Source organism: Quercus suber, unplaced genomic scaffold (genome assembly GCF_002906115.3).
Source record: "Quercus suber isolate HL8 unplaced genomic scaffold, Cork oak 2.0 scaffold_533, whole genome shotgun sequence".
Taxonomy (NCBI): domain Eukaryota; kingdom Viridiplantae; phylum Streptophyta; class Magnoliopsida; order Fagales; family Fagaceae; genus Quercus; species Quercus suber.
This window is the reverse complement of record NW_027069981.1, coordinates 61,428-74,924: the sequence shown is the minus strand read 5'-3', so window position 1 is coordinate 74,924 and position 13,497 is coordinate 61,428. Positions and strand designations below refer to the sequence as shown.

The following is a 13,497-nucleotide window of genomic DNA, read 5'->3' as shown; positions in this document are numbered from 1 at the left end:
GGTAATTCTTGTGGTTAACAGCCATTACCTTTGTAAATTCACACTTGCTTGACAATATTGGGGAAGACTTTGATCTCAAGAATTGTGGGTTTTCTCAACACATAAGACCTCCTGAACGTAAAAACAACTGTGGATGAATTGTTAAGGAAGATGAATAGATTTTGGTTGACAAATGTCTTGAGTTACACCATAAAAGATAGTATTACATTTCAGGTGGAGTTCTGAGTATTACTGTTGGCTTCATTAATCCCTCTCTCGTTCTTATAATTACTAGGAGTAAAACAAAACCCACTGAAAGCATTAATTTCTTTTTCAATTTCTGAATTCTTGTTTTAGGATTTTCTGTTAAAAATATTCTATTCCGGCATTCAATAAAGAAGACTAGAAGTATGAGAAATAACGCAAGGCCGACCTTAGAACTAAATCAAACATGCCAGACACTGACAGTCTCAAAAGAAACAAATAAACACATGAAATTCCCTCAAATACATAGACAAACAGACACAGAAAAGTAATTAAAAAAAAAAAAAGTTGAACATATCTATCCTAAGAAGAAGCAAATAGCACCTTAATTCATACAAGCATGATCCACTCCTCATTAACCACCATTCGAATGTCCTGATGTAATTTAAAGGCTCACAATCTTCTCTCACTGCTAGTAGAGAATAGGGTCTTCATCACTTTCTACTTACCTTGCAAGTTTATAACACAGAAAAATTATAGAATATACAAACTACTAATATTGTTTCTAATTCTAAGATATGTTTATTTGAAATCATAACATAATATAATTCTAAACAGAAGTTTGTCAAGCTCACCTAAGACCACCCTTGAATGCATTAACTTCTTCGCCCAAGTCTTTTATTATTAGGCCTTCTCGTCTTTCCATTTCGTTCTCCTTCAACAAACCTTACAAGCCACTGAGGTTTTTCTGTTTTAAAAGCAACATATCCCACAGCTAATCCAAACACCAAGCCACATCCATAGCCAATTAACACAGCCTTCCAACCAAATCCACTTGCAAACATTGAATCATTGTCTTCTGGGAATATTGATGGTGGTGGCAGTGGTGATGCATCTGTACTACATTGCTTAGACAATGGGAATCCACACAGTCCCAAGTTACCATCATAAGAGTCATTTTGAAATGTAGCGAACTGTTTACCTTGTGGAATGGGTCCTGTGAGATGATTTTGTGAAAGGTTTAATAAGGCCAAAAATGTTAGACTTGTCAATTGCATTGGGATTTCCCCAACAAGTCTATTTGAAGAGAGGTCCAATGATTCAAGTGCTGACAAATTTGCCAATAATGATGGTATAGAGCCGGTTAAGCTATTATGGGAAAGATTAAGCAATCGGAGAAAGTTAAGACTTGCAAGTACCTCTGGAATCTCTCCGTGGAATTTGTTACTCGATAAATCAATGGTTGTGAAGATGGTTGGGATTCCAAGTGGTGGAGTCTCCAAACCTTTCACTGTCACCCCTACTGTATATTTATAATAAGTTGAACCTGCCATATCATGAAAATAATTTTCACCCAAATATTCCAATTCTTGCTTACCCTCATCATTAATCATCATGGCTTTCATGTTTCCAAAATAATGACTTGGTAAAAGACCAGTAAACTCATTGTGAGAGAGATCGAGAATTTGTAGTTTAGAGAAAAACATCCCACTAGTATTATGAATTCCTATGGGGCCGTGAAATCTATTGGATCTTAGGACAAGAACATGTAGCTCAGAAAGTTCTTCCAGCCAATAGGGAAATGAACCATTTATCTTGTTATTTCCAAGGTCTAGAACTTCGAGACTTGTACAGTTGACCAAAGCTGGTGGCAATAGCCCTTCCAATTGATTTCCATTAAAGCTGATGGTGTTCAATCTTGTGCAATCTGCAAGTGTTTCAGGGATGGTTCCTTGGAAACTATTCATACTCAAATCTATCACTGACAGAGAATCGCCCAAGTTTCCTAAACACCGTGGAATAATACCACTAAAGTTATTATCGGAGATATCCAATATGGAAAGGCCACTTACAGTGCAAACCCCCAAAGGGATTTCCCCAGACAATCTATTGTTTGAGATCGAAAAGAAGTCCACCAAAGATGGTGGAATAGGAAGCTGTCCTTGTAGTAGATTTGCACGAAGGTCAACGAACCTTAGATTCTCCCATTGAAGTAGCTCTATACTTGATAAAAAGTTGTCAGCAAGATTTAGGAACATCAGATATTTCCCAGTTCCGAACTTGTATTCCGGGATTCGGCCAGAGATCTTATTATCAGAGAGGTCTAAATGTAGAAATGATGTATTTAAGAAATTTGGAAAATTAGTGATGTTGCAAGAAGCTAATTCCAAGTTATCAAGTGCGGGGAAGGTATGATTAAAATTTTTGTTGATGCTTACTGACAGACTATTATGTGAAAGAGCAAGAGTGCTTATTTTTTTAAACTTTGTGAACATTTCAAAATTCACAATGCCACTCAAGTTATTTGATGAAATATCAAGTTCTGAAATGTTCACAAGATTGGAGATTGACTTTGGAATACAGCCATATAGCCTGTTATTATCTAATGTAAGAAACTGTAATGAACTGCCAAACTGGAATTCACAAAAGTTACCAGTAAGCTGGTTATCAGACATGTAAGCATCCGTGAGTTTTGTGAGGTTGGGAAAAAGATCGGGAATTTCACCTCCAAAGTTGTTTTGACGGAGGTCAATAAGAGTGAGATCCTTTAGGAATGAAAGTGACGCAGGTATTGGCCCTGCAAAATTGCAATTTTATGAGATTCAAAAGATTTCCAAGAACTATGCATAGCCAACTAAAAGTGATGATGAGATCTTACCACTAAGATTGTTGTTAAATAGATCCAAGCGAGAGAGCTCTCTGAGATTTGACAGTGATGATGGTATCTCACCACTAAAATGGTTATTTGATATATCCAAAAGAGTGAGTTGTGTAAGGTTACCAACAGATGCAGGAACTGATCCAGTAAAATTGCATCCATTCAATACCAATTGCCTCAAGAATTTTAGATTGCCAATTGATTTCGGTAATTCTCCTGAAAAAGCCGTCTTCGATAAATCCAAGAATCTTAGGGGATTGCTCCAATTTGACAATGGAAAATCCCCCGTGAGTTCAGAATTATCAAATAGATTCAGCTCACGTAGGTTTGGTAGTCGGAAAATGTTATCCGGTAACCTCCCTTGCAATTCACAACTTTTGAGAGAAAGGGACATCAAAGAAGAAGAGAGATTCATGAAAGAAGTAAGCGAAACAGAAGACATGTCAATAAGATCAAGATGAAGGTCTCTTAGCTTGGTCAGATTCTGAACAAGCCTTTTCACAACAGAGGTTTCTAGACTAAGATGAAAGATGGATAAATCTAGCGAGGCCAATTGGGAGATTTGAGATAATTCATATGGGACTTGGCCAGAAAATGCAGAGTTAGAAAGGTTGAGATAACTCAAGCTAGCAAATTGACCAAACCGAGATGAAATGGATGAAGAATTGAAGTCATTCAAGGCGAGGTTGAGATGTTGTAGGTGAGAAAGAAGAAAGAGGGTACTGTTGGAAGGGATGGTGCCATAAAGCCAGCTACAACTGAGGTCAAGGCCAATCACGTCCCCCCTCACACTGTCACAAGTAACTCCATCCCATGAGCAGCAATCAGTGGCATCCTTCCAAGACTCCATCTTTGGATAAGAATGATGACCAACTTCATCACAACCGGAAGAAGCATCTTCTGAAAAAGAAAACAATTGCTTAAATTGGAGCAACGCAGAGCTCTGGTATTGGGAGCACAGTAATGCTGAAGAAGAGGAGAGAAAAGATGATGATGTAACTTCAGAATTCAAGAGCAGAAAGAGATACAAGATTTGAGAGAGCCACATTAACCACTTCATCATATCTAGTGAGATAATAAGCAGATATGACTATCGTGAGTAAAGAGCTGGAAGGTTATTTTATAGGAAAACTCATTTCTTGTCGACCTCAATTTTTATATGATTGATCAATTTCTGAGGATAAGTTGGTTGATTTTTTTACTTTCAGAACGGTGGGACAGGGGGCTGGATTGGTTTAGGACATGCGTAATTGAGAAGACTTGGTTGGTTTGCTTTCTTTGAGAAAATGACAACAGAGGAGTGGTTTAAGATGGGGCGTGTCAATTTTGACTCTTAACAGTGAAACGTGCATCAATTTGGGGAAGAGAGTTGCTCAGTTTTTTTAGGCTATTGATGACATTGTGACGTAAGATGCCTTTCAAGTTTTCCTTGGCTAGCAAGGGCCTTGCTGCTTAATGCATCTCTCCATCACAAAGTGCCTGGCGTCTAAAGGAGGAAGAGTTCCTGCGAGATTATAAACATGTTATAATTATCTCTAAGAAAAGAAAGAAATCTACTAACTATGCTCCCATAAAAATAAAATAAAATAAAAGTTTACTTACTGAGCTATCAACGAAATCAAGTACTTTCTAAAAATAAAAAATAAAAAACCCTAAATCAAGTAGTCCCCGTTCAATAAAGAAACTCAGGCATACTAATAAAAAATCATTTAGACACTTGTAGTTGAAAGTGTTCTTTTAAAAAATTAAAAGAAAGATACTCCATCTTGCAATGAATAAGCGGAGGCATGTTTTTTTCGTCTAATTAAAATTTATGTGATTTCATAACTAAAAAGAGTCCAAAAATCCACTACTGAGTATATGCTGTGTGTGTCTATATATATATATATATGTGTGTGTGATAATCAAGATTCTTTGTCTAGAGGTACAAGGGAATAATACTCTACCCCAATCTTAAAGTGAAAAATGAAGAAAATCTCAGTAAGAAATAACTGAGTTACAGTGAATATCACAATTTGAATCACAAAGCACTACTCAAGATCCCAGTAAAAGAAAGTCTGAGAAACTGAGGGAAAGTGTGAGAAAGTAAGAGAGAGAGAGAGAGAGAGAGAGAGAAGAAGAAGAAGAAGAAGAAGAAGAGGAAGAAGAAACTTGTATTAATCACACTGAATTACATAAAGAACAATAGTGCTCACTGAGCTGTTTACATACAATCAGATCACTTAAATTAACCGCCCACATTATGCGGATCAAACCCCTGAAAATGGGGAAAGTTTGTTAAGCTAATCAACCAACTGATTTTCGCGCCAAATACCGACGTCCCTTGAACAGAACCAAAAACACCGTTTTACTTAAATTCAGACAAAACTCATTAATCAAAACGTTGCGTTTTGGCTGCCACCTGTATTAAATAAAACGGCGCGTTTAACTAAAGCGCTGTCGTTTTATTCTCCTTCTTCACAGAACGTAGGACTGACTTCAACAAAAAAAAAAAAAAAAACTCAACAAAAAAAAAAAAACACTCAATTCCTTTGAGATTTGAAGAAAATATTATTTCCCTCCTTCCATTAATATTGGTAACATAATATATTCTACATTTTAAAAAGATTCTCTTTACAAAACTTTAAACATGATTAGTGAAAACATAGCTGATGGAATTTAGGATAAAAAGACAAAGGTTTTCCAACATTAATGTCCTATTTGAACTTTGAATTGAGGGGGGAGGGAGGGGAAGCAAGGGCGAGTAGAATAAAGTTAGCCAAATATTAGGAAAATTTCCATTCAACTCTACTCTACTTCCCTCTATTCCCCCTCCCTCTCCTCAATCCATAAAAGACTTGCAACAGTGTTTGGTTAACTAGATTTCATTGACCCACAAAGTGTTCACTGAGGTTTTGAGAATGGAAATTACAAGTTTGGGGATGGTTTAGGATCCAATGCTTTATTCAGCCAAAAATATAAATATTTAAAATTCAAACAGTGGGATTTTTTTATTATATTTTATAGAAAATTCAAACAATGGGATTTTTTTTTTTTTTTTTTTTTTTTAAGGATAATGAGCTCTGCGTTGCTCCAATTTAAGCAATTGTTTTCTTTTCAGAAGATGCTTCTTCCGGTTGTGATGAAGTTGGTCATCATTCTTATCCAAAGATGGAGTCTTGGAAGGATGCCACTGATTGCTGCTCATGGGATGGAGTTACTTGTGACAGTGTGAGGGGGGACGTGATTGGCCCTGACCTCAGTTGTAGCTGGCTTTATGGCACCATCCCTCCAACAGTACCCTCTTTCTTCTTTCTCACCTACAACATCTCAACCTCGCCTTGAATGACTTCAATTCTTCATCCATTTCATCTCGGTTTGGTCAATTTGCTAGCTTGAGTTACCTCAACCTTTCTAACTCTGCATTTTCTGGCCAGGTCCCATATGAATTATCTCAAATCTCCCAATTGGCCTCGCTAGATTTATCCATCTTTCATCTTAGTCTAGAAACCTCTGTTGTTAAAAGGCTTGTTCAGAATTTGACGAAGCTAAGAGACCTTCATCTTGATTTTATTGACATGTCTTCTGTTTCGCTTACTTCTTTCATGAATCTCTCTTCTTCTTTGATGTCCCTTTCTCTCAAAAGTTGTGAATTGCAAGGGAGGTTACCGGATAACATTTTCCGACTACCAAACCTACGTGAGCTGAATCTATTTGATAATTCTGAACTCACGGGGGATTTTCCATTGTCAAATTGGAGCAATCCCCTAAGATCCTTGGATTTATCTAAGACGGCTTTTTCAGGAGAATTACCGAAATCAATTGGCAATCTAAAATTCTTGAGGCAATTGGTATTGAATGGATGCAATTTTACTGGATCAGTTCCTGCATCTGTTGGTAACCTTACACAACTCACTCTTTTGATATATCAAATAACCATTTTAGTGGTGAGATACCATCATCACTGTCAAATCTCAGAGAGCTCTCTCGCTTGGATCTATTTAACAACAATCTTAGTGGTAAGATCTCATCATCACTTTTAGTTGGCTATGCATAGTTCTTGGAAATCTTTTGAATCTCATAAAATTGCAATTTTGCAGGACCAATACCCCGTCACTTTCATTCCTAAAGGATCTCACTCTTATTGACCTCCGTCAAAACAACTTTGGAGGTGAAATTCCCGATCTTTTTCCCAACCTCACAAAACTCACGGATGCTTACATGTCTGATAACCAGCTTACTGGTAACTTTTGTGAATTCCAGTTTGGCAGTTCATTACAGTTTCTTACATTAGATAATAACAGGCTATATGGCTGTATTCCAAAGTCAATCTCCAATCTTGTGAACATTTCAGAACTTGATATTTCATCAAATAACTTGAGTGGCATTGTGAATTTTGAAATGTTCACAAAGTTTAAAAAAATAGGCACTCTTGCTCTTTCACATAATAGTCTGTCAGTAAGCATCAACAAAAATTTTAATCATACCTTCCCCGCACTTAGAAACTTGGAATTAGCTTCTTGCAACATCACTAATTTTCCAAATTTCCTAAATACATCATTTCTACATTTAGACCTCTCTGATAATAAGATCTCTGGCCGAATCCCGGAATACAAGTTCGGAACTGGGAAATATCTGATGTTCCTAAATCTTGCTTACAACTTTTTATCAAGTATAGAGCTACTTCAATGGGAGAATCTAAGGTTCGTTGACCTTCGTGCAAATCTACTACAAGGACAGCTTCCTATTCCACCATCTTTGGTGGACTTCTTTTCGATCTCAAACAATAGATTGTCTGGGGAAATCCCTTTGGGGATTTGCACTGTAAGTGACCTTTCCATATTGGATATCTCCAATAACAACTTGAGTGGTATTATTCCACGGTGTTTAGGAAACTTGGGCGATTCTCTATCAGTGATAGATTTGAGTATGAATAGCTTCCAAGGAACCATCCCTGAAACACTTGCAAATTGCACAAGATTGAACACTGTCAGCTTTAATGGAAATCAATTGGAAGGGCTATTACCACCAGCTTTGGTCAACTGTACAAGTCTCGAAGTTCTAGACCTTGGAAATAACAAGATAAATGGTTCATTTCCCTATTGGCTGGAAGAACTTTTTGAGCTACATGTTCTTGTCCTAAGATCCAATAGATTTCACGGCCCCATAGGAATTCATAATACTAGTGGGATGTTTTTCTCTAAACTACAAATTCTCGATCTCTCTCACAATGAGTTTACTGGTCTTTTACCAAGTCATTATTTTGGAAACATGAAAGCCATGATGATTAATGATGAGGGTAAGCAAGAATTGGAATATTTGGGTGAAAATTATTTTCATGATATGGCAGGTTCAACTTATTATAAATATACAGTAGGGGTGACAGTGAAAGGTTTGGAGACTCCACCACTCGGAATCCCAACCATCTTCACAACTATTGATTTATCGAGTAACAAATTCCAGGGAGAGATTCCAGGGGTACTTGCAAGTCTTAACTTTCTCCGATTGCTTAATCTTTCCCATAATAGCTTAACCGGCTCTATACCATCATTATTGGCAAATTTGTCAGCACTTGAATCATTGGACCTCTCTTCAAATAGACTTGTTGGGGAAATCCCTATGCAATTGACAAGTCTAACATTTTTGGCCTTATTAAACCTTTCACAAAATCATCTCACAGGACCCATTCCACAAGGTAAACAGTTCGCTACATTTCAAAATGACTCTTATGATGGTAACTTGGGACTGTGTGGATTCCCATTGTCTAAGCAATGTAGTACAGATGCATCACCACTGCCACCACCATCAATATTCCAAGAAGACAATGATTCAATGTTTGCAAGTGGATTTGGTTGGAAGGCTGTGTTAATTGGCTATGGATGTGGCTTGGTGTTTGGATTAGCTGTGGGATATGTTGCTTTTAAAACAGAAAAACCTCAGTGGCTTGTAAGGTTTGTTGAAGGAGAACGAAATGGAAAGACGAGAAGGCCTAATAATAAAAGACTTGGGCGAAGAAGTTAATGCATTCAAGGGTGGTCTTAGGTGAGCTTGACAAACTTCTGTTTAGAATTATATTATGTTATGATTTCAAATAAACATATCTTAGAATTAGAAACAATATTAGTAGTTTGTATATTCTATAATTTTTCTGTGTTATAAACTTGCAAGGTAAGTAGAAAGTGATGAAGACCCTATTCTCTACTAGCAGTGAGAGAAGATTGTGAGCCTTTAAATTACATCAGGACATTCGAATGGTGGTTAATGAGGAGTGGATCATGCTTGTATGAATTAAGGTGCTATTTTCTTCTTCTTAGGATAGATATGTTCAACTTTTTTTTTTTTAATTACTTTTCTGTGTCTGTTTGTCAAGTGATTGTGTGACAAATTGGACATAGCTAGCCCTGGGGTATCTTGTGTTCTCATGGTCTCTATCTATGTATTTGAGGGAATTTCATGTGTTTATTTGTTTCTTTTGAGACTGTCAGTGTCTGGCATGTTTGATTTAGTTCTAAGGTCGGCCTTGCGTTATTTCTCATACTTCTAGTCTTCTTTATTGAATGCCGGAATAGAATATTTTTAACAGAAAATCCTAAAACAAGAATTCAGAAATTGAAAAAGAAATTAATGCTTTCAGTGGGTTTTGTTTTACTCCTAGTAATTATAAGAACGAGAGAGGGATTAATGAAGCCAACAGTAATACTCAGAACTCCACCTGAAATGTAATACTATCTTTTATGATATAACTCAAGACATTTATCAACCAAAATCTATTCATCTTCCTTAACAACTCAAATCCAGTGAAGATCTAGCTAAAAAAATATGTAGTTGCCGCCGATTTGAACCTCCGGCAGCATATTTTCAACTTCAACCAACCCGACCGCTGACCAATCAAGTCCGATCCAACTTGACCCATGGGTTTTTACGGTTGGTGGCGGGTCTTCTCGTTGGAAATCCGATGTCTTCGGGTCAGTCCCGGGTTGGGCACAAACCGGATCCGTGGACACCCTTAGTCTTAGGAGCTTTCTTTTCTTGACATTTTTTATGAAAACATTTTTTTTTCTTTTCTATTTCATGGAAAATTATTAGGTACTCTTGGAGTACCATAAATGTATACTCCCTCCTCTCACATGAATGGTAAGTCCCACTATGAATTTAATTAGTAGGACCCACTATTTATGTGAGAGGAGAGAGTACGCATTTATGGTACTTTGAAAGTACACAATAATTTTCCCTATTTCACAATAGGTTTGTTTTTGAGATTTGCCTTCCTAATATATTTCTATCAAGCTTTTGAAGTGAAGATTTTGCATGTTGACCTAGTCGTTGAGATAACTGATACATAAAAATATGTGTATGAAAGTCGAAAGATGAAATATACTTTTCATTTCATTTTTTTTCATGTATATATACGTATAATTAATTAATAATCTACAATATAAAGATTAAAAAAAAAAAAAAAACTCTTTCTCAAGGAATTAAAAGGTAGGGTATGAAAAATACCATTTCCTAAATAACATTTATTGCTAAAATTGGTAATTATACTCTAGAAAATTTTTTTCAAATTTTTTCTTTCTAATATCTAAAACAGAAAAATGTCATAGCAAAATCCAACCTTTCTCTTAATAATATTAAAAACAAAAATTGTATCTAAAAATTTTATAAATTCAAGAAAAAAAAAACTTTTGAAAACCTAAAACCAACAAAAACTAAATAAATAAATAAATAAATAAAAACTGAAAAAACTATATAAAAAAAAATGTTGTTTTCTTTTGATATAATTATTTTTGTGGTCATATGTGTATATGGTGGTGTGGTTTTAATATATAAAGCCTATTGTTTATATTTAGAAATTAATCAATTAGTTGGTATACTCGTTGAAATACAAATTCAAATATTGTGTGAAATTCAAATTCCCACTTCAAAATACAACTAAATATTAAACATAACTCAAAACAAACCAAAGTGATGAAAAAAGAGAACATATGATCAATTTTGTATTTCAATGTGATAGAGACTGTACTTTGGTAACCAATGATCAAGGAAAAAACCATTAGTGAAAAGGAAAAGTAGAAAATTAAAATAAAAAAAAAAATCCAGTAAAAGAGTAACAAAATAACTCAGATACTATGCAATTAATCAAACAATTGGTAGCTTTGGAATAAGTACAACGAAGCTCGTTGGATGATTTCGAATAAGCACAACATTTAATACTAGGAGATTACATTATTTTTTATAACTAGTTGGATGATTTGGAATAAGCACAATGAAGCTCGACAAGGCATGCCGCGACCTAACCCTGTCTTCCTAGCCAAATCTGCCACTGCCCACACTTAGGAATATTTAGAAGCAAATTTTGGTTGCTTTAATTGAGGTTCTCTAAAAGTTTTGGGCGTTGTTCTGCATAGGAATTCTTTCATTTTGTCTTTGTTTGTTGTTATGGGGAATTAGATAAATACGGCAGATGGTTTAGATCTAACAGTTTTATTATAATGTAGTCTCAGTTGTTATTTTCGTTTAGAGATGTCTCCTCTAGCTCGAACTGTATGGTTCTAGTTGTATAGCTTTTGTTTATTAATAAAATTCTGTTGTTTATCCTTAAAAAATAGGGTCGGGTATGGGTTTTTTAAAAAAAACCCGAAGCGGGTCCGGGTTTTATAAAAAAAATCCGAGACCCGACCCGAAACCCAGCCCGGATAAAAACCCGGTACCCTGAAATTACAAAAATACCCTCTCTATATATATACCTATAATCTAACCCTAATCCCTCATTTCTTCAGCAGAATCAGCACTCACGCCTCCCTCCCTCAGTCCGACACTCCCTCTCCCTCATCTTAGCCCCTCATTTCAGCTCAATCACTCCGACACACACCCTCAGTCTGACACGGCCTCACACTTTCACAGCCCTCACTCACTCTCAGTCTCACGGCCTCGCTCTTACTCAGGACCTCGGCTTTTGCTCTAGTTTGGTTTGCTTTGCTTTGCTTCCGCTGCCGTCTGCCCAACCCCGCCCACTCCCAGGTCCTAGTATTTAGTAAGTTAGGTTTTCTTTTTTCATTTTTTTCCCTTTTATTATTTGTGTCTTGCTGCGTGTTGTGAGATTTGTATGTGTGAGCTAATTGCTAAATGCTAATTGCTAGTTGTGGTTGTGTGTGTTTAACTGCTTCGGATCTGCACTTGTTGGTTTGTTCATCTCTCTTGCCATTTCTACAGTGGGTTTTTGTCATGGGTCTGGTTTGAGTTGAAATGAAATGGATTTTCTCCCTTTTGTTTCTTTATTTTTAAAATCAATATAATTTGGATTTTGTGATGGGGCCTTATATCTTACCCAATNACAGGTTGAGAACTCTTGCCTTGGATGATAATTACTTAGAAGGCATATTACGAAAATCTTTGGTCAACTGTATAAATTTGGAACTTCTAAACCTGGGAAAAAACATGATAAATGATTCATTTCCTTATTGGTTGGAAGCTCTTCCAAAGTTACAAGTTCTTATCTTGAGGTCCAACAAATTTTATGGTCCCATTGGAAACCATAAGTCTGGTGGGATGTTTTTCCCTAAACTTCGGATTCTTGACCTCTCTCACAACGATTTTATTGGTAGATTACCTACTCAATTTTTTGAACAGTTGAAGGCTATAATGACAACCAATGAAAGTGAAGATGGTCCAAAATATATAGGGGAATACTCTAACTCTGGCTTTTCAGGGACAGATCTTACAGAGAACTATATATTACAGGTGTACCGGGACTAGGAATGGCAACGGGTCGGGTTCGGGCCGGGCTTTTTAATACCCGAACCCGACCCGCGGGCCTAAACTCTTGGCCCGAACCCGGCCCGTTTAATAAACGGGCTTTTTTTTAAAATCCTGAACCCGGCCCGTCGGCCCCGCGGGCTCCACGGGCCCCGTTGGGCTATGGTACTTCAAGGCTCATTCTGTGGCCCAATAAAAAAAAAAAAATTTGTTTGCTTGATGCTGATTTTCTCAGCAACCAAACAGTAACGGGAAAAGAACACAAGAAAATCCAGATCTGAACAGATGGCAACCAATCAAAACCATTATTTTCTCAACAACCAACAGATCAGAACAAGAATTATAAAAATAGCACTTAAACTAGAAAATACAAATTTGATTACAATAGAAAATACAACATATCGGAACAAAAACCATTATTTTTCATTACAATATTTTCCCACATCAAAAGTAAAAAAAAGATTTAACATATAAACCCTAGGTTCGAACAAGAAGACCCTACAAAATCAAATCAAACAAGTAGATCCTATTCAACAAAAATAGCACTTACACTAAAAAATATAAATTTGATTCTATGAACAAACAGAACAATTTCCATTGCAAGAGCTTGAGTTCACGAGGAGGTGAGGGAGATGAGAGCGTTGCGGCCTTGTGAAGTGGAAGAGGGCCTGACGAGGTAAGGGAGGAGCAGCGGCGTCTGCAGGCTACGACAAGGGGAGGGAGGCAGGGAAGAAAAATCGACAAGGTGGAGAACGGAGCGACGTCGGAGATGTGAGGTATGCAAGGAGTAGCAGCGCCGGTGAAGGAAGCAGCACTGGTGAGGGAGAGAATGAGAGGCGGCTTGGCAAGACAGAGAGGGTGAGAGAGTGAATGTGTCTGATTAGGGTTAGAAAGTGAGTATTTATAGCTAGGGTTTTTTTTTT

The 13,497-nt window shown here is 36.7% G+C and overlaps 2 protein-coding genes across 3 annotated transcripts; one reads left to right on the top strand and one right to left on the bottom strand.

Annotated features, from left to right (window-relative positions):
• Nucleotides 1-388: 388 nt before the first annotated feature.
• LOC136063485 (receptor-like protein 7) lies at nt 389-3,928 on the bottom strand. 2 transcript variants are annotated; one of them, XM_065763935.1, is made up of 3 exons: nt 2,843-3,928; nt 819-2,761; nt 389-684 (listed from the first exon to the last, which is right to left on the bottom strand). In XM_065763935.1, the coding sequence occupies exons 1-2, from the start codon at nt 3,903-3,905 to the stop codon at nt 840-842; spliced, it is 2,985 nt and encodes a 994-aa protein (XP_065620007.1). In that variant the 5' UTR covers nt 3,906-3,928; the 3' UTR covers nt 389-684; nt 819-839. The 2 variants fall into 2 exon arrangements, with proteins under 2 accessions (XP_065620007.1, XP_065620006.1); XM_065763934.1 differs by having other exon boundaries at nt 389-692; nt 2,843-3,926.
• Nucleotides 3,929-5,992: 2,064 nt separating this feature from the next.
• Nucleotides 5,993-9,349, top strand: LOC112032240 (receptor-like protein 7). The gene is made up of 4 exons (XM_065763930.1): nt 5,993-6,118; nt 6,259-6,665; nt 6,922-8,863; nt 8,990-9,349. Exons 1-3 carry the CDS (start codon nt 5,993-5,995, stop codon nt 8,840-8,842), a joined length of 2,454 nt encoding a protein of 817 aa, XP_065620002.1. The 3' UTR covers nt 8,843-8,863; nt 8,990-9,349.
• The last annotated feature ends 4,148 nt before the right edge of the window (nt 9,350-13,497 follow it).